This window comes from Centropristis striata, chromosome 13 (assembly GCF_030273125.1).
Source record: "Centropristis striata isolate RG_2023a ecotype Rhode Island chromosome 13, C.striata_1.0, whole genome shotgun sequence".
NCBI classification, from domain to species: domain Eukaryota; kingdom Metazoa; phylum Chordata; class Actinopteri; order Perciformes; family Serranidae; genus Centropristis; species Centropristis striata.
In genome coordinates, this window is record NC_081529.1 from 34726038 (window position 1) to 34745395 (window position 19358).

General features: G+C 36.2%; 1 protein-coding gene across 1 annotated transcript in view; it reads right to left on the minus strand.

The window, feature by feature from the left end:
• cep112 (centrosomal protein 112) overlaps positions 1-19358 on the minus strand; it is a 219298-nt gene that overhangs the window by 149240 nt on the left and 50700 nt on the right. The window contains exons 10-13 of the mRNA XM_059347126.1: positions 14782-14881; positions 13242-13360; positions 11213-11356; positions 263-417 (exon numbers count right to left, since the gene is read on the minus strand). Coding sequence (XP_059203109.1) covers positions 263-417; positions 11213-11356; positions 13242-13360; positions 14782-14881 — 518 coding nt within the window. The remainder of the gene's footprint in view (positions 1-262; positions 418-11212; positions 11357-13241; positions 13361-14781; positions 14882-19358) is intronic.

Consider the following 19358-nt stretch of genomic DNA (forward strand, 5'->3'; position numbering starts at 1 on the left):
TTCTAATAGGTATAAGCTCTCAAATACTTTTTGAATTTCATTTCTATCTGCTACAGAGGCTGAAAAATCTTCTGTTGAATTTCCAGAAAAACTTCAGGTTTTAGGGGGTTCTTTCAAAATCGCCCAGAGGTTTTCCAGGCGTTTTAGGTCTAAATGGGTTAAGTAATGACTAAAGGTCCTAGAAGGAGTTGGTGCATAAATAGCTTTAAAAAGCATCCTCTTTTCCCCACTAAACATTTGTCCCCTCTTTTCTTTAACTGACCGTCTGTTGGCCTCCTGCAGCTCAGCACTGATGGAAGCGATGTGGATCTCCAGCTGGGTTTTCTCCTGAGTCAGCCTCTGACGCAGCACGCTGCCCTTCTCCACCTCCACCGACTGCTGCTTCACCCGCAGCTCCAGCTCACGCACCGTCAGCTCCTGAACCACCAGCACAAGAGACAACAGTCAACCAACAGCTTCAACCACTGACGGAGAAAACACCAGGGATCAGAGGGCCGAATGCTCCGACAGCAAAGTCACACAGAGAAATATTCCTGCTAATATGAAAGATATGTGGCTAATAATGTGGTTGACCACAACTCTGACTTCATCCTTTATTCTGAAAATTAACTTATGTCAACTATTTGAAGTTAAAGATATATAAATGACACATTTTTATTGCTCAAGTTGTATTTTTTTTACTTTAAAAAGTTGGACTTAAAATAGATTGTTTGGTACTGGTGTTATCTATAGCAGGGGTCTCAAACTGAAATTACCTGGGGGCCGCTGGAGGCAGCATCAAAATGACCAAAAAAAGACACAAAATTACAAAAAAAAAAAAAAAAAGACACAAAATGACGGAAAAAAAACTAAATTAGTTAAAAAAAGACACAACATTACAAAAAAAGACACAAAATTACTAAAAAAGACACACAATTATTTAAAAAAGACACTTAATTACTTTAAAAAGACACAAAATGACACAAAAAAGACACAAAATGACACAAAAAAGGCACAAAATGAGAGGAAAAAAGACACACATTAAGAAAGACACACAATTATTTAAAAAAGACACTAAATGACCAAAAAAGACACACAATTATTAAAAAAGACACCAAAATATTTTTAAAAATACACAAAATGACCAAAAAAGACATAAAATGACAGAAAAAACTTAATTACTTTAAAGAGACAGAAAATGATCAAAAAAAAGACACAGAATTACCAAAAACATACACAAAATTACTAAAAAAAGACACAAAATTACCAAAAAAAGTAACTAAAGGGACCTTCCACACACAACACAGTAAAGTGCCATTCATATAAAACTCACATTAAACTTTCATATCAAGGTGGGGGCCACAAAATATCGTCACGAGGGCCACAACTGGCCCGCGGGCCGCGAGTTTGAGACCCATGATCTAAAGATCTGTGAGTCATCAATAACAAAACATATTCTCTTTACAAACTGTACCAAAGGTCGAACCAGCAGAAACCTTTTCAACGCTACACAGGCAAAGATCTTATCAAGTGAAAATATTTCATCCAGTCAACAAAAGCTCAACTGCAGCAGCAACTGACGTTGCTTTGAAAAGTTTCTAAAGCTCCAAACGACTATTTCACGTTGTTGCACCACGGCTATTGGAAGTCTAGGGTATCTGAAACCTTGGCAAAGGTTAATATGGAAGTATATTCCATAGACTACGTAAAAGAAGAAGACGAAGAAGAAGACGTAGCCTCCACTTCTGAAAAGTGAAGTCAATATGGAAGTCCTTAAAACCAGCATTCTTTCTAATGGCCAGCAGGGGCGACTGCAAAAAGCTCTTCAATTGTATAAAAATGTAAGAAAATAAGACCCTACATCTCACTTGATTGATTACCTCTGCAAACATTTATCTAATGAGTTTATGGTCTCAATCACTAGTTTCAACTCTTCTTTAATACAGTGTGATATTGATTGTATAAATCAGTTTTTCATGTTCACTACCACAGGGCCACATATAGGAGCGTGCACTAAACCAGATGTGATGAAACTGTAATTTTAAATATGTTTACAGTGCAGTAACTTAACATACTTCATGCTCAAATGCATGTATAACCCTTTATCAGGCAAAGAAGTGGCAAATTTACTAGATTAAAGTGGCAAATCCACAGGAAAAACAGTTGCAGATTTACAAGAAAAAAGTGGGAAAAAGCAACTTTTTTCTTGCAGATTCACCACTTTAAATCTCATAAACCTTTTTCTCAAAATATGACCCCCCTCCCCCGGGTCCATATGTTTTTTTTTTATACATTCTGGCTATATGTAATATCCTCCAATATTCTCTAAGTATTTCACTGTGGAGTTTCTGTCCACATGTGGCACTGTGTTTCAAATATGTTTATTTGGAAACCAGTAACTTAACAGAGAAATTAACAGTCAACAGTTAACTGAAACTTAACTAAAATTATAATGAAAATGTCCTGAAAATGTTTTCGTCTTTGTCAATTTTTTTCATACATAATGAAGATGGATCAGACAAAGGAAATAAAGGCAAAATTTAATGTGACCTCTTTTAATCTCCCACCCAACAAATACCCCATTACATAAAACTAATGAAAAATTCAAAACTATTATAACCTTGCAAGGGAATTCACAGTTCCAATGAGGGCCCTCACAAAGATAGAAGTACAAGTGTGTGTGTGTGTGTGTTCTTGTACTTCCTACATAGTGAGGACCAGAACACATTTTTAACCAACAGAGTGAGGACATTTTTGCAAAGTGAGGACATTTTGGCCGGTCCTCTCAAAAATGAGAGTTTAAAAAATTAACTGAAACTGTATTATGTGGTTACAAAAATAACTAAAACTAACTAAAATTATAGTGAAAATGTCCTTCGTTTTTCATCTTTGTCCACTTTTTTCATACATAATGAAGATGGATCAGACAAAGGAAATAAAGGCAAAATTTACTGTGACCTCTTTTAATCTCCCACCAACAAATACCCCATTACAAAAAACTACAACTAATAAAAACTAAACTAAAACTAAGCATTTTCCCAAAAAATTAAAACAAATTAAAACTAGCAAACTCACTCTAAAAACTAACTAAAACTAACTGAATTTGAAAACAAAAATTGACAAAGAAATTAAAACTAAAACTACACTCTAATAAAAAAGTATGTTAACATTTTCCACTAGAATTTTTACGTTAAGCCAACTGCTGCTATTACATTAATTCAAAGCAATGTTTTGAGTCTGGTGAATTACCTTTTCTAAGTAAGATGAACTTAATAATTGCATGAATGCATTAAGTATTTAAGTTGATCCAACATCATGTTTTAAGTCAGGTGAAGAAGCTCGCGCGTGCAGGAGACGGAAACTGGGCCGTTTACACGTCATCAAGTTGTGTTTTACATTAACAGAACTTAAAACTATTTTGTTTAAAACTAATGAAAAATTCAAAACTATTATAACCTTGCAAGGGAATTCACTGTTACAATGAGGGCCCTCACAAAGATAAAAGTACAAGGATGTGTGTGTGTGTGTGTGTGTGTGTGTGTGTGTGTGTGTTCTTGTGACAATGTGGAATGTGGTGTGTTCAGGCTGATAAAGGCGATGACGGGGCGCTGATTAAAGACGGAGCGTGCTAGTCAATCTAGATGATGACAGAGGCCTGAGATGACAGGAGGAAGAGGAGGAAGAGGAGGAAGAGGAGGAAGAGGAGGAAGAGGAGGGAGCGGCGTGTTGGTAAAGAGTACTAGAGTAGCTGTGAGCGAGGCCGATGAGAGAGATTTGAGTCTTTGTGTGAGCTGCGTAGGACTCTAAGAAAAGGAACAAGCGTCCTGTGTTGCTGCTGACACTCAGTATGGAGAGGAGCTTCTTCTCATCTGCTGCCAGAGAGCCGAGCTGCACCGGGCACACCTGGACACACTCACAGGGAGCACATTATCTCCTTAATTAGGTGTTTTAGAAGGAGAATTACAAGGTGTGAAGAGCAGACTACATAAGCTACTTTATGAGCTCTGCTCCCCGTCACAGATTTAGAAGCGATAGAGGCTTTGAAGATGGAAAAAACATGTAATTTGTAGCAAAAAAAAGCCATAGAGAGTGATGGATGACCTTTTTACAGTTTTTGTATCAGAAGTGAGGCCAGCAACTGGAAGACAGCATGCATCACTCATATCCTGAGGCTGGTCAGACTGTGTGTACGCTCTCATGTTGGGTTTTAAACTCTAGTGTGAGAAGAAGAAAGTCTAACAGAACACATGAGAAGGAGACAGAGTAGACTGGAGACTTGTAGGACAGGTGTCAAACAAATGCATGAGTTAGTTTACAGCTGTTTTACTGTGACTATTACTGGGGTTATATGGTTATCTAAGGCAGCTATTTTTTTTTTTTGACACTTTTTTTTGTCATTTTGTGTCTTTTTTGGTCATTTTGTGGTCATGTTGTGTCTTTTTTGGTCATTTTATGGTAAATTTTTGTCTTTTTTGGTCATTTTGTGGTCAATTTTTGTCTTTTTTGGTCATTTTATGGTAAATTTTTGTCTTTTTTGGTCATTTTGTGTTACTTTTTTTGTGGTCATTTTCTGTTCAATTTTTATCTTTTTTTGGTCATTTTGTTTCCTTTTTTGTCATTTTATGTCTTTTTTGGTCATTTTGTGGTAATTTTGTGTCTTTTTTGGTCATTTCATGGTAAATTTTTGTCTTTTTGGTAATTTTGTGGTCAATTATTTTTTTTTTTGTCATTTTCTGTTCAATTTTTGTCTTTTTTTCGTCATTTTGTGTCTTTTTTGGTCATTTTGTGGTAATTTTGTGGTCAATTTTTGTCTTTTTTTTGGTCATTTTCTGTTCAATTTTTGTATTTTTTGGTCATTTTGTTTCCCTTTTTGTCTTTTTGTTTTCTTTTTTGTCATTTTGTGTCTTTTTTGGTCATTTTGTGGTAATTTTATGTCTTTTTTGGTCATGTTATGGTCAATTTTTGTCGTTTTTGGTAATTTTGTTTCCTTTTTTGTCATTTTGTGTCTTTTTTTAGCCATTTTGTCAGGACTTTTTTCGTCCCTGTAGAAGAGCAGGGTCTTTTTTCTCCCCTGAAAAAAGCCTGGTTGCTGATTGGATAGAACACTAAGCAGGATGTGACGTAGTACTCGACGCCACAACAACACGCGCCATTTGTAAAAGCCGGTGAAGCAGTGTTGCCAACCTAGCGCCTTTGTTGCTAAATTTAGCGACTTTTCAGACCCCCTTAGCGACTATTTTTCAAGAAAGCCACTGGAGACAAATCCAGCGACTCGTTCTTACTTTTCTTAACGAGCCGCTAACGAGCCGAAGGCCAGCTCGTTAAGAAGAGCCGCCGTTAGCGGCAGTTAGCTACAGTTCTTGTTCTTGTTAATAAAAATATTTCTGTTAAATTTTGACAGTACAAAGAAGTATATTCGCACTAGTTTATCTCTAAGCACAAGACCATTCTCATCTCGTCATTTGGACATGGACAAGTATGGACTACAGTCGAGAGTTTGAATGGTGCAATAGCTTGGCAGATAGCGGCTTGTCTTTCTTTCAAACACCCACTCAGTCACTCCATCGGCTCTGCCCCGTGCATAGATAACGTCCAAAAATAACAACATCACACATATCTGTCGGCCCCTTGTGAGATCTTTGATCTGCGTTGGGTAGAAATCCAACCAGGTAGCGTTGGGCACATGAACATTCTTCATTTCACTGTTATTAAACCAGATCCAGTACGCTGGGTTTGAATGAGCATGAATCATCAATCTGAGTTTGTCTTGGCATGCATACTTTACATGTGAACCGAGTGAACTTTTCACATTGTGTCCTGGTTATGAACTTTTTATTAGCAGCTGTATCTCCCCCTCAGAGTGAGCAGAGGAGTAGTAGTGGCCTGAAACAAATTGGCAGATAGTGTTAAGTGAACAAACCACATGCTGAAAAACTACTGAAGCTGCTGGGTCAAAGTCGTGTAGGACTGAATATTCTACAAGCAAAACATCTCTGCATATTGAATAAACTGACTGATATATTTTGAACTTACTTGTAGAACTATCAGCAACAAATCAACAGAGAAAGACAGAGCTTTTCACAATAAAAGCACACTACATAACATTGATTCTAAGGGTGTCCTCACACCAAAAGTGTGCCATTACTACAAATTAGGGCTGGGCGATATGGACCAAAAGTCATATCCCGATGTATTTAGGCTGAATATCGATATAAGATATATATCCCGATATTTCTATCGCTAAGTGAGAGCAAATGTTCAGTCAAAGTCGAAGCCAAATATAACATGTCACAAGTAGTTTTATTGAAACCGTTTATTTAATTGAACATAAATACTGTATAACAACAGGAGAACATTTAAAAAAAAATCAAAGCTCTATAAAGTGCACATTTAAATAAAAAAATATCCAAAATAAAAATAGCCTATGAAATAAAAGAGGCCAATCGTTTTCTGAAGTAAATATATTTATATGAGAGTGTATACGGACACGATACGGCGGAGCGGATTACAGTTTTACACATTTTTGTGTTTTTAAGCCCCAGAAACGCCGTCACCGTCTAAACAAAAGGCACTTCACATAAAATACTTAGGTCGTTTTTACCTGTTTTAAGCGTCCTTGTGTAAACGGGGCCTAAATATATCTGGATATGACTTTTGTTACATATCGCCCAGCCCTAGATTGCGGTAAAGCTTGTGATAGTAGCGCAAAAATTGATTTTAGACTTAAGCTTAGAGAAACCAACCACTAAAGAAGGGTGCTGTAATACCTCAGAAAAGTCCACTCCAAATTGTGTGTGTGTGTGTGTGTGTGTGTGTGTGTGTGTGTGTGTGTGAGCAGCTGATTTCCAGTGACAGAAGGCTCTTTTCATTCTCTGGCCTGTCCTTAATTATTAAAAGAGGGGCCTGACCACGGGCCCTGCCCTGTCCACTGTTTGATGCCTCTTAAATGTGGGCCTGCTGACAGATTAAGGCCAGAAGCAATATGTGTGATATGTATGACAGGCCATACTGATACTGATAACAATACTATTGATGAAGCATGTGTGTTCAACTGGCCTCTGGTGTTGATGATCCCCATTAATGTAATGAGAATGATCCTGCTTAAAACCAAAGTCCTTTCATATGACATCAAAGAAACCACAGCTTTGGGAAGCGTGTGTGTGTGTGTGTGTGTGTTTAATACACACTTGGATCAAAGACCTTTATAAAGATGACAGAGGTAAGATATGAGAGTCATTCTGGCCCAGAGGTTACAGGACGTCTCCATTAATAAGAGCTTCATAGAGCAGTAGAACTACTTTCTCAACCTTTTTGAGTCGTGACCCCCAATTTAACATCATGTTGTCTCACTGAACAGAATCTCACAGTTCAGATCAGACAAACTCAGTTGTTACAACGAATTTTGGACAAATAATGAAGCAGACAACAACTAAAACATCTCTCTGTCTGTGCATTTATATATATTTTTCTATATTTTATTGTTACTTTTAATCTAAGTCCTTTGCTATCAGTTTAAAGGTCCATTCTGACCTCCTGAGTGTGTAACAGTCAGCTTCAAGCCAGAGACTCCTTGGAAAGTAACAACTTGATACTTTGGGATTTGTCAGAAAAGACACAAAATGATCAAAAAAAGAATCAAAATTACCATAAAATGACACAAAATGATCAAAAAAAGACACAAAATGACCAAAAAAAGACACAAAATGACCAAAAAAGGGCACAAAATGACCAAAAAAAGGCACAAAATGATCAAAAAATGACACAAAATGACCAAAAAAGACACAAAATGACTAAAAAACTACACAAAATGACAAAAAAATGACACAAAATGACCAAAAAGAACATAAAATGACAAAAAAAGATACAAAATGACCAAAAAAAAGACACAAAATGCCCCAAAAAAGACACAAAATGACAAAAAAAAAGACAAAAAAACTAAAACTCATGAACACTTTAACACAGTGGAGACAGAGCTGACTTCCAAAATGATTTGGCGACCCCCAGAAATCATCTGACGACCCCATTTGGGGTCGGGACCCCAAGGTTGAGAACAGCTTCACAGAGAATGGTGTGGGTCACTGTTTTACAATTAGAGCTATGAAAGCTGTAAACACTTTCCTTTGAGCTGAAGAGTTTTATGCAAAAATACTCCCATCCCAGAATCCTGTTTGTTCCAGTGAAAGTGATGTTTGGCATATAAAATAATCTGCAGCAAGCACACGCTGCGTCTAATGCTGCTCTCTCTCTCACTCATTCCCTTTGGTGGGAAGTCACTGACTGGAATAAACATGAGTGTACTAATCCAAGTTCAATCATGCTACATGAGGTTACATGGGGAAAATTCAAAGTGTTAAAAATGTTGTCACATGATGCCATTTGGAGTCAAATACAATGTTGTGGCCATACAAATACAAATACAATAAATAAAATACTGTAAATAATACAGTGTGCTGCTGACGACACTGTAAAAAAATGTTTTCATTCATGAAAATGATCAGAAATAGAACAGACACTTTCCCACCATTTCCTGTGTGTGTGTGTGTGTGTGTGTGTTCTTGTACTTCCTACATAGTGAGGACCAGAACATGTTTTTAACCAACAGAGTGAGGACATTTCTGCAAAGTGAGGACATTTCGGCCGGTCCTCACTTCTTTAAAGGCTTTTTTGAGATTTCAGACTTTGTTTTAAGGGTTAAAGGTTACATGATAATGATAACTAACTGAAACTGTATTGTGTGGTTACAAAACTAACTAAAATTATAGTGAAAATGTCCTTCGTTTTTGTCTTTGTCAACTTTTTGTCATACATAATGAAGATGGATCAGACAAAGGAAATAAAGGCAAAATTTACTGTGACCTCTTTTAATCTCCCACCCAACAAATACCCCATTACAAAAAACTACAACTAGTAAACACTAAAGCATTAAAAAACTAAATTAAACTAAAACTAGCAAAGTCACTCTAATAACTAATTAAAACTACCAACTTCACTATTCCAATGAGGGCCCTCACAAAGATAGAAGTACAAGAATGTGTGTGTGTGTGTGTGTGTGTGTGTGTGTGTGTGTGTGTGTGTGTGTGTGTGTGTGTGTGTGTGTATGTGTGTGTGTGTCAAGGTTATTTTAGTTAACGAAAACTAACGAAATAACGAAAACTAGAATTGAAAAAACATTTCCATTAACTGAAATAAAAATAAAAACGAGCGTTTTTTTAAAAACGATAACTAACTGAAACTGTATTTTGTGGTTACAAAACTAACTAAAGCTAACTAAAATTACAGTGAAAATGTCCTTCGTTTTCGTCTTTGTCAACTTTTTTTAAACCTTTTTGGTTGATATGAAATGTATTTAATCTATCTGGTTTTATGACTTAATAAACTTATTGGGGTTGAGATGGATCAGACAAAGGAAATAAAGGAAACAGGGGACATATGTGGGGGACACTTCACCTGGAATTGACTTCTGTTGCAATATTGTTTTTGTTTTGTTTTGTTTTATTTTTATATATGTATATATATATATATATATATATATATTGAGGCTGTGATCTGTTGTATGTATGTGTGTTGGAATGTATTGTTTTCATGTCTTTTACACACCTAAACTGCAACCAAATTGCCCAAGTTGGGACAAATAAACTATACTTGACTTGACATTTATTGTGACTTTATGAATCTGGCACCCAACAAATACCCCATCACAAAAAAACTAAAACTAACACTAAAACTAATAAAAACTAAGCATTTTCCCAAAAATAAAAACAAATTAAAACTAGCAAACACACTCAAAAAAACAAATTAAAATTAACTGAACTTGAAAACAAAAATTGACAACGAAATAAAAACTAAAACTAATGAAAGTTTTGCTGACTAGGGTTGACTCCATAGTGGACTACTCAACCTAAGCAGCCTGATGTGACTGCTGATCTCTTAGCTAATTTGTCGCAGTGGTAAAAAATGTTGTCATTAAACAAAGGATCAGTTCATTGGGGCTCTATGGGTGTGATAAATGTCTGATTTTACACAGAATCGCTTGGTTCCACCCTATAAATCTACATGCAGAGTCTATTTTGGTATAAAGATCAAGCTATTAATAACACTGTGGAAAAAAACTCACATGCTTTCAATCATCTCCTTTGTGTGAGTGAATAAATCACCATGGTTGACTGAGCTGTGTAATATCTAAATCTGAAGCCTCAGAAAGGCAGAATAATAATATAATAAGAGCCTGAGGCTATTCTGCCCTACAAAGTCTAACTGCAGCAACTACGCAAAGGGTTAAACTGAGAAAAACTGCTTTTTTTAACTGGCCAGCCAAACTGGTTATATGTAATTCAGTGATATGACACTTTTTCTACAAGTTCTACATGTATTGATGATGTAATTGTTATGCTCATAAATCATGATGATTTATTTGACCTTTGACCCCAAAAATGTAGTTAGTGCACTCTGGTTTTGCTGTAAAAGGTTCTAATAGTGATGATAAACAGAGTGCAGTAACTATAATGTTGTTGTCTTCTTTCAGTTTTTATATTTTGTTTTCAGTGGATAAACATTTTCAAATTGATTTGTTATAAGTGTATTTAAAAGTGTTTAACAACTCTATTCAAAGATGTGTGTACTTCAGACCTAATATTATAAAATAAAGTTATATTTTAGTCTTAATATAATTTTATCTCACTTTTTTACTTAATTACTATCCAGATAATAATTTACTTATACTTATAATTTCTATTATTCTTGTCTTCACTATTCAACACAATGAATATTATTATATATTATTAAATATATTAAATATATTATTTGGACAGTTTCGACAAACCAGCATGGCTAATTATGCACAGCGTCTCCGCTGATCATAAACATAGTGATGGTGAATTAACCGGCATCACTAACTGTACACAGAGTGTCTGGTGCTTGTTGTAAACAAACAGAGATCACTAAGTGAACACCTCCTGCAGCAGCAGCACATACACACTGTACTGCTACAGAGCTAACTGTTAGCCTGTTAGCACATACACACTGTACTGCTACAGAGCTAACTGTTAGCCTGTTAGCACATACACACTGTACTGCTACAGAGCTAACTGTTAGCCTATTAGCACATACACACTGTACTGCTACAGAGCTAACTGTTAGCCTGTTAGCACATACGCACTGTACTGCTGCAGAGCTAACTGTTTTTGCTGTTTTCCTATAGAAACACAGAGCTAACACCTGTACTTCCTGTACTCACCGTGGCCTGTGAGCGAGCGTTATATTCAGCCTCCATCTTGGCCAGTCTGAGGTTGGTGTCCTCCAGCAGCTCCTGGATGTTCTCAGTGTGTTTCTTCTGCAGTTCAAACTTCTCTTGCTCCATCTCAGTGGCAATAGCATGCAGCTGGAAGGGCACAGAATGAAAACATATCAGCCACAGATCTTCCTCCCTGTGACGACTTTGCTTGATTTCTTTTTGCCACCATCTCTTTCATAATTTCCCTTTTCTTTAGGCATGTAATGTTCAGGGTTGGTACACTTTAGCAGGGGTCAAATTCAAGCATTTTTCAAGGACTTTCAAGGTCCATTTTCAAGCTTTTCCAGTATCTTCCACCTGTTGTAAATTGCATGTTTTAGATGAGTACTTACATACTAAAAGGGGGAGATTTCACTGAACCATACCAACAGTGATGGTGTTACACTTTCGGATAGGCTACTCTTTTTACATTGAACATGTGATTATCTATAGTCTATAGATGGATATAGTCAGATTGCAATAGAAGGAGTAAAAACGCAATTTACCCAGGGCAAAGAGCATTAATTCTGTGTATTTTTTAAAATAATTTTGTGTCTTTTTTTAGTAATTTTGTGTATATTTTTTGGTAATTTTGTGTCTTTTTGGGGAATTCTGTCTTTTTTTGATCATTTTGTGTCTTTTTTAGTAATTTTGTATATTTTTTGGGTCATTTTGTGCATTTTTTAAATAATTTTGTGTCTTTTTCTAGTAATTTTGTGTCTTTTTTGATCATTCTGTGTCTTTTTTTGGTCATTTTGTCTCTTTTTTTAATAACTTTGTGTCTTTTTTAGTAATTTTTTGTATTTTTTTGGTCATTTTGTGTCTTTTTAAAATAATGTGTCTTTTTTGGTAATTTAGTTTTTTTTTCTGTCTTTTTTTGGTCATTTTGCGTCTTTTTAAAGTAATTTAGTTTTTTTCTGTCTTTTTTGGTCATTTTGCGTCTTTTTTAAATGTGTACAAACCCTGAATGCCTTGCTTATTCAAGGGGAATAATAAACACAATTTATATGGCTAAGTAGTCTTTTTTCTTCCATTTATTATTACATCTGAGCAAAACTGTGCTCATTACATGTGACCCTGAAAGGATAAGCGGGAATTTCATTAGGATCTCATTGAGCTCCAACAGCTCGGTTAGCTGCAGCTATCGGGAGTGAAAACGCAATTTACCCAGGGCAAAGAGCATTAATTTGTGTCTTTTTTTAGTAATTTTGTTGGTCATTTTGTGAATTTTTTAACAATTTTGTGTCTTTTTGTGCCTTTTTGTGTCTTTTTTTGGTAATTTTGTGTCTTTTTTGGTAATTTTGTGTATTTTTTTTGTCATTTTGTGTCTTTTTTTGGTCATTTTGTGTCTTTTCTAAATAATTTTGTGAATTTTTTTGTAATTTTGTGTATTTTTTTGGTCATTTTCTGTCTTTTTTCAATAATTTTGTGTCTTTTTTGGTAATTCTGTGTCTTTTTATTGGATCATTTTCCATCTTTTTAAAGTAATTTAGTTTTTTTCTGTCATTTTGTGTCTTTTTGGGTATTTTTGTGTCTTTTTTGGTAATGTGTACAAACCCTGAATGCCTTGCTTATTCAAGGGGAATAATAAACACAATTTATATGACTAAGTAGTCTTTTTTCTTCCATTTATTATTACATCTGAGCAAAACTGTGCTCATTACATGTGACCCTGAAAGGATAAGCGGGAATTTCATTAGGATCTCATTGAGCTCCAACAGCTCGGTTAGCTGCAGCTATCGGGAGTGAAAACGCAATTTACCCAGGGCAAAGAGCATTAATTTTTCAGCACTAAAAAAACCCACACTAACTTAAGCACAGCATGAAAGAATAAAGATTTTTCTCTAACAGTGCAGCAGAGCCTGCCTGCCTGCCTGGCTGCTTGCAGCAAAGTCTGCTAGTCTCATGCTATCAAACAGCCTTCCTGTGGCTCAGGGCTGCTTACAGGGGGTTGGGCTGCACAATATCCAAACCCTTCAACTTCTCCTCGTACCTTCTTCTCCCACTCGTTTTTCAGGGAGTCGGCGCTCTGATCCGACATCTTCTTCAGCTCAGCAATCTGCTTCTCTTTGCTCTCAGAGATGACCTGGGATTCCCGCAGCACACTTTGAACTGTGGAAGAGCACATACACAAACACACCGAGAGCAGTCAGGCCCTGCCTCGGGGTGTGTGAACAGATGGACACACACACACACACACACACACATATACACTAACAGACACACACTCATTGATACGCTGTCAGTAAATCAATGTCAATAAAAGATATTGCTTCTATCAAATGGCCAGCAGCGCTTCTCTCTGCCAAGTTTCTCATCAGATGCTTTTAGAGACAGAAGAAAGAAGTGGAGAGCAACAGGGAAGAAGGAAATTAAGCACGGAGAATAACGCACATATATGACATATTGAGAGATTAAACTTTACAGCATGGGTCTCAAACTCGTGGCCCCCGGACCAATTGAGGCCCTCGTGACGATATTTTGTGGCCCAAACCTTGATATGAAAGTTTAATGTGAGTTTTATATGAATGGCACTTTACCATGTTGTGTGTGGAAGGTCCCTTTAATTACTTTTTTTGGTAATTTTGTCTTTTTTAAATAATTTTGTGTCTTTTTTTAATAATCATGTCTTTTCTGTAATACTTTGGTGTCTTTTTTTTGTAATTTTGTGTCTTCTTTAATAATTTTGTGTATTTTTTGGGTGATTTTGTGTCTTTTTTTAAACAATTTTGTGTCTATTTTAGTCATTTTGTGTCTTTTTTGGTCATTTTTTTTGTCTTTTTTGGTAATTCTGTCTTTTTTAGTAATTTTGTGTATTTTTTTTGGTCTTTTTTAAAAATAATTTTGTGTCTTTTTGGTCAGTTTGTGTCTTTTTTAAATAATTTTGTGTATTTTTTTGTAATTTTGTGTCTTTTTTTGGTCATTTTGTGTCTTTTTTAAATAATTTTGTGTCTTTTTTCGTAATTTTGTGTCTTTTTTTAATAATCTTGTGTCTTTTTAAAATAATTTTGTGTCTTTTTTAGAAATTCTGTTTCTTTTTTTCATCATTTTGTGTCTTTTTAAAGTAATTTAGTTTTTTTTATCATTTTGTGTCTTTTTAAAGTAATTTAGTTCTTTTTGGTAATTTTGTGGGGGTTTTTTAAAATAATTTTGTATCTTTTTTATTAATTTTGTCTTTTAGAAATTTTGTGTCTTTTTTTATTAATTTTGTGTCTTTCTTTAGTAATTTTGTGTATTTTTTTGGTCATTTTGTGTCTTTTTTTGGTCATTTTGTGTCTTTTTTTAGTAATTTTGTGTATTTTTCTTTGTAAATTTGTGCCCTTTTTGGTCATTTTGATACTGCCTCCAGCGGCCCCCAGGTAACATGAGTTTGAGACCCCTGGTTCAGATCGAGCAGCACAGCTGGAGAACGTCACACTACACCAGCCCGGCCTCGTTTGGAGTTGTATCTTTTCAGGCTTTTTACACTGAGTGTTCACAGACACTAGTGTAAACATCTCTCCAGTTAACCCTGCAATCCTGTGACCTCTCACCTTTCTTCTCCAGCTTACGGATCATCTCCTCCGATTCCTTCTGCTTGGCCCGGTACATGCTCTTCATCTCCTCAATCTCACCATTTTTGCGGTCCAGAATCTAGGAGGGAGGGAGTGGGAAATTGTTTTTTTAACACTCACTTGAGAATATTCACTTTTTTTTTTACTGTTGAGAAAGTGGAAGAAGCTTGCATACATTACGGTTCTCCATTTACCCATTTAAGGCGGGAACATTACCGCATTTCTACCATTAAAACTGGGGGGCACTGTTGCGTTATTCTACCATTAAAGCCGGGAAAGTGGATACGTCGTTTTGTAGTATTTGTATTTTTTTCCACCTATTTTCGGCCTCTTGGCCAATTAAATGCATCAGAATACATGTGGGAGTGTCGCAATGCATCATGGGACTTTTCCAGAACTTTGAAATCATCACCAAAAAATGACACAAAATGACCAAAAAAAAAAGAGACACAAAATGACAAAAAAAAGACACAAAATGACCAAAAAAGACACAAAATGACTAAAAAAAGACACAAAATGACCAAAAAAGACACAAAAGGACAAAAAATGACCAAAAAAAGACAGAAAAAGACACAAAATGACTAAAAAAAGACAAAAAATGACAAAAAAAAAGACACAAAATGACCAAAAAAAGACACAAAAAGACACAAAATTACCAAAAAAGACACAAAATTACCTAAAAAAAGACACAAAATGACTAAAAAAAGACACAAAATTACCAAAAAGACACTAAATGACCAATATAATGGTAGGGGAAACACTGCAGTTTGTTCGGCCTCAAGTATGCACACGATGGATTTTGCTAAAAATGCTGAACATTAACAAAATCCATTGCATGTTTACAAACAAATCTCACAGGGCACATTTACATTGAATAGCAGGTCTATTAAAAAAAGGCACTCAAAGTCCAACTAGCTATTACTACATGTAAATAATCAATGTTTTCTGATGAAGTTAAAGGATTATTGTTTGTGAACAACGAAACAAAACCAACCGTAGATTTTAAAATGTTATTTAAAGGGACGGGGAACATTTAGTGTACATAATTCACTGTATGACCTGACAAGACCTCATCCTCCACATGCCTATCTAATAATGCTAAAGAGGCTCCAGGCTAACTGGGTGAAACACCATCTGAGCGAACCACCTGTGCTGAGGTGTGATGAGGTAACTGCATCTGCTGGCTGCTGCCATCTGTGAGTAATTAGTGAAATAAGGCCATGGAGAGCTGGAGCGGCAGTATTAAAGGACTGTCTAGCACTGAGGAGACGCTGCCTTGGCTCAGCTAAATAATGTGCATATGTACAGTGTGTACATTATGCAATTTGTCTGAGGGTGTGTCTGCTGCCTGCTGTGGTAGTAAGCACATCACACATTTATAACAGGTTGTAAACAGACTCACAAGGGTGGTTTTCTGCCCCAAAAGTCTCTCTAAAAGGTGTTTTCTCTCGGTATGATGAATCCACAGTCACCTGGCTGAAGTGTACTCACACTTAGGACTGGGCGATATATCCATAGAAAAAATGTCAAAATCAAATTAATGAGAAAATAGTCAAAATAACGAGAAAAAAGGTGAAAATGAGAAAAAAAAAATGTCGAAGCCACGAAGAAAAAGTCACAATGATAAAAAAAAAGGTTGAAATCATGAAAAAAAGTTCAAAATGAGAAGAAAAAAGTAGAAGTCATGAGAAAAAAAAGATACAAAAGACACAAAATGACCAAAAAAAGACACAAAATGACCCAAAAAAGACACAAAATGACCAAAAAAAAGACATAAAATGACTAGAAAAAGACACAAAATGACCAAATAAAGAAAGACACAAAATTACCAAAAAATACACAAAATGACTAAAAAAAGACACAAAATGACAAAAAAAAGGACACAAAATGACCAAAAAAAGACACAAAATTACTAAAAAAGACACAAAATGACCAACTAAAGACACAAAAAGAAAAGTGTCACAAATGTTGTAAAAATTACCAAAAAAGACAAAATTACCAAAAAGGATTCATTCATTCTGCTCAAAAAGTTTCTCTAAAAGTTGTTTTCTATAGGTATGATGAATCCGCAGTCACCTTACTGAAGTGTACTCACACTTAGGGCTGGGCGATATGTCCATGTCAAATGTCAAAAATCAAATTAATGAGAAAAAAGTTGAAATAACGAGAAAAAAGTTATGAGAAAGAGTGAAAATGCAAAGAAAAGACAAATAAGCCACAAAGAAAAAATCAAAATGAAAAAAAAGGTTGAAATCATGAAAAAAGTCAAAATATGAAAAAAGTGTCAAAGTCACGAAAAAAAAGTCAAAATAACGAGAAAAAAGTTGAGGTCAAGAGAAAAAAAGTCAAAATGAGAAGAAAAAAGTAGAAGTCAGGAGAAATAATTCAAAATGAGAAAGAATGAGAAAAAAGTTGAAGCAACAAAGAAAAAGTCAAAATGAAAAAAAAAAAGGTCGAAATCATGAAAAAAAGTTCAAAATGAGAAGAAAAAAGTAGAAGTCACGAGAAATAATTCAAAAAATTAGAAAAAAAGAGAAAAAAGTTGAAGCCATGAAGAAAAAGTCAAAATGAAAAAAAAAGGTTGAAATCATGAAAAAAAGCCTGAAATATCGTGATATTCTTTTAGGGCCATGTCGCCCAGCCCTAATTACGCGTCCAATTAACAAGACAGAACAAAACCAACTCGTCCAACAGAATGTCATGCTCAGATTTTCCATCAAGTATTGCCCCAAAGCCAAAAATGTCTTTCTTTCTCACATTTTGTTCTACCCAAGTGCACTAATAATATGCCTCTCTGTGAGAATGGGATGGGCTAGATGAAAGGAGGACGGGGCGCATGGCGCAAAGGTCACCAAACATTTAGGGATACCCAATTTTTTTCCATTTGGCGAGCCCAGAGAGATTGTTGTCTTTTTAGGGGTCCACCAAGCGAGACGGTGACACGCTGTCAGGTCCAGGGAGAGTGCACTACAAGGTGGGAAATGACAGCTTTTAGGGTGCTCATTTGAGGCTTTTATACCACATCCTAATGCAGGGGGACTCCAGCCTGGTGGTCCGTGACTTTAACCAACATCACCAGAGAATGGAGGTAACACAGCTACCAAACCTGGAGGAACAACATGAGGAGACTCTCGAAGAACAGAGACACAGAAAATAATCTAAAAACAAATACACTTATTCATTGCCAACTATTCTGCCCTACAAAGTCTACATGGGTGTAAGTGTGCTTATGTGTGTGGAAGATAATAACAAGTTATGTATGTTAATAATGGTAGTAATAAGTTTATATACTACATCAGTGGTTCCCAAGAGGGGGGTCGCGAAGCCCTCTTGATTTTAAGGGATGTAATAAATCTAATGCGTTAAATATAGATGAGTCAGCATTTAATTCATTAGTGGGACGAAAACAACTAAATAAGGGCTACATTAAACGTTTATTCACTTATTTAAATAGAAAAATCAATATAGAAAAGTTTAAAAATAAAGGCTATATCGCGAGAATAAGGACATGTGTAACATCCCTCCTGCAGTATACACAGGTAACCTCACCTAGCGGTAACCTCACCTAGTGGTAACCTCACCTAGCGGTAACCTCACCTAGTGGTAACCTCGCCTAGTGGTAACCTCACCTAGTGGTAACGCCAACTAGCGGTAACCTCACCTAGCGGTAACCTCACCTAGTGGTAACCTCGCCTAGTGGTAGCCTCACCTAGCGGTAACCTCACCTAATGGTAACCTCGCCTAGTGGTAACCTCATCTAGCGGTAACCTCGCCTAGCGGCAACCTCACCCAGTGGTAACCTCACCTAGTGGTAACCTCAGCCAGCTGTAACCTCACCTAGCGGTAACCTCACCTAGTGGTAACCTCACCTAGCGGTAACCTCACCTAGCGGTAACCTCACCTAGTGGTAACCTCACCTAGCGGTAACATCACTTAGAGGTAACCTCACCTAGTGGTAATCTCACCTAGCTGTAACCTCACCTATCTGTAACATCACTTAGAGGTAACCTCACCTAGTGGTAACCTCACCCAGCGGTAACCTCACCCAGCGGTAACCTCACCTAGTGGTAACCTCAGCCAGCTGTAACCTCACCCAGCGGTAACCTCACCTAGCGGTAACCTCACCTAGAGATAACCTCACCTAGCGGTAACCTCGCCTATCAACAGAAACACAGAGCTAATGGGAAAATGGCGAAGCGTCAGGGAGAGGAAAATCCTGAATATCTCAAAAAGGAAAAGAGAGGGTACCATGAAAGTCACATTGAGTTCGGCTTCATAGAGGCAATGGACAATGGGGGGGTCGCCAAAGTTTACAATGGTAAAATGTGAGTCCCTCAAGAAAAAGGTTGGGCACCACTGTACTACATTACTATGTGTTATACATACATACATATATATAAATATTATTGTTGTTATATAACTGAATATAGTAAATTAACATAGGGAGAAGGGGTGGGATTTAATAAGCTTTGACTCCTTTTGAACACATATAAGTGTTGAGTCTTGTTGTTTCATTTTGTGTTGCTGTCTTGTATTTATTGTTGTTCGTTTTGTTT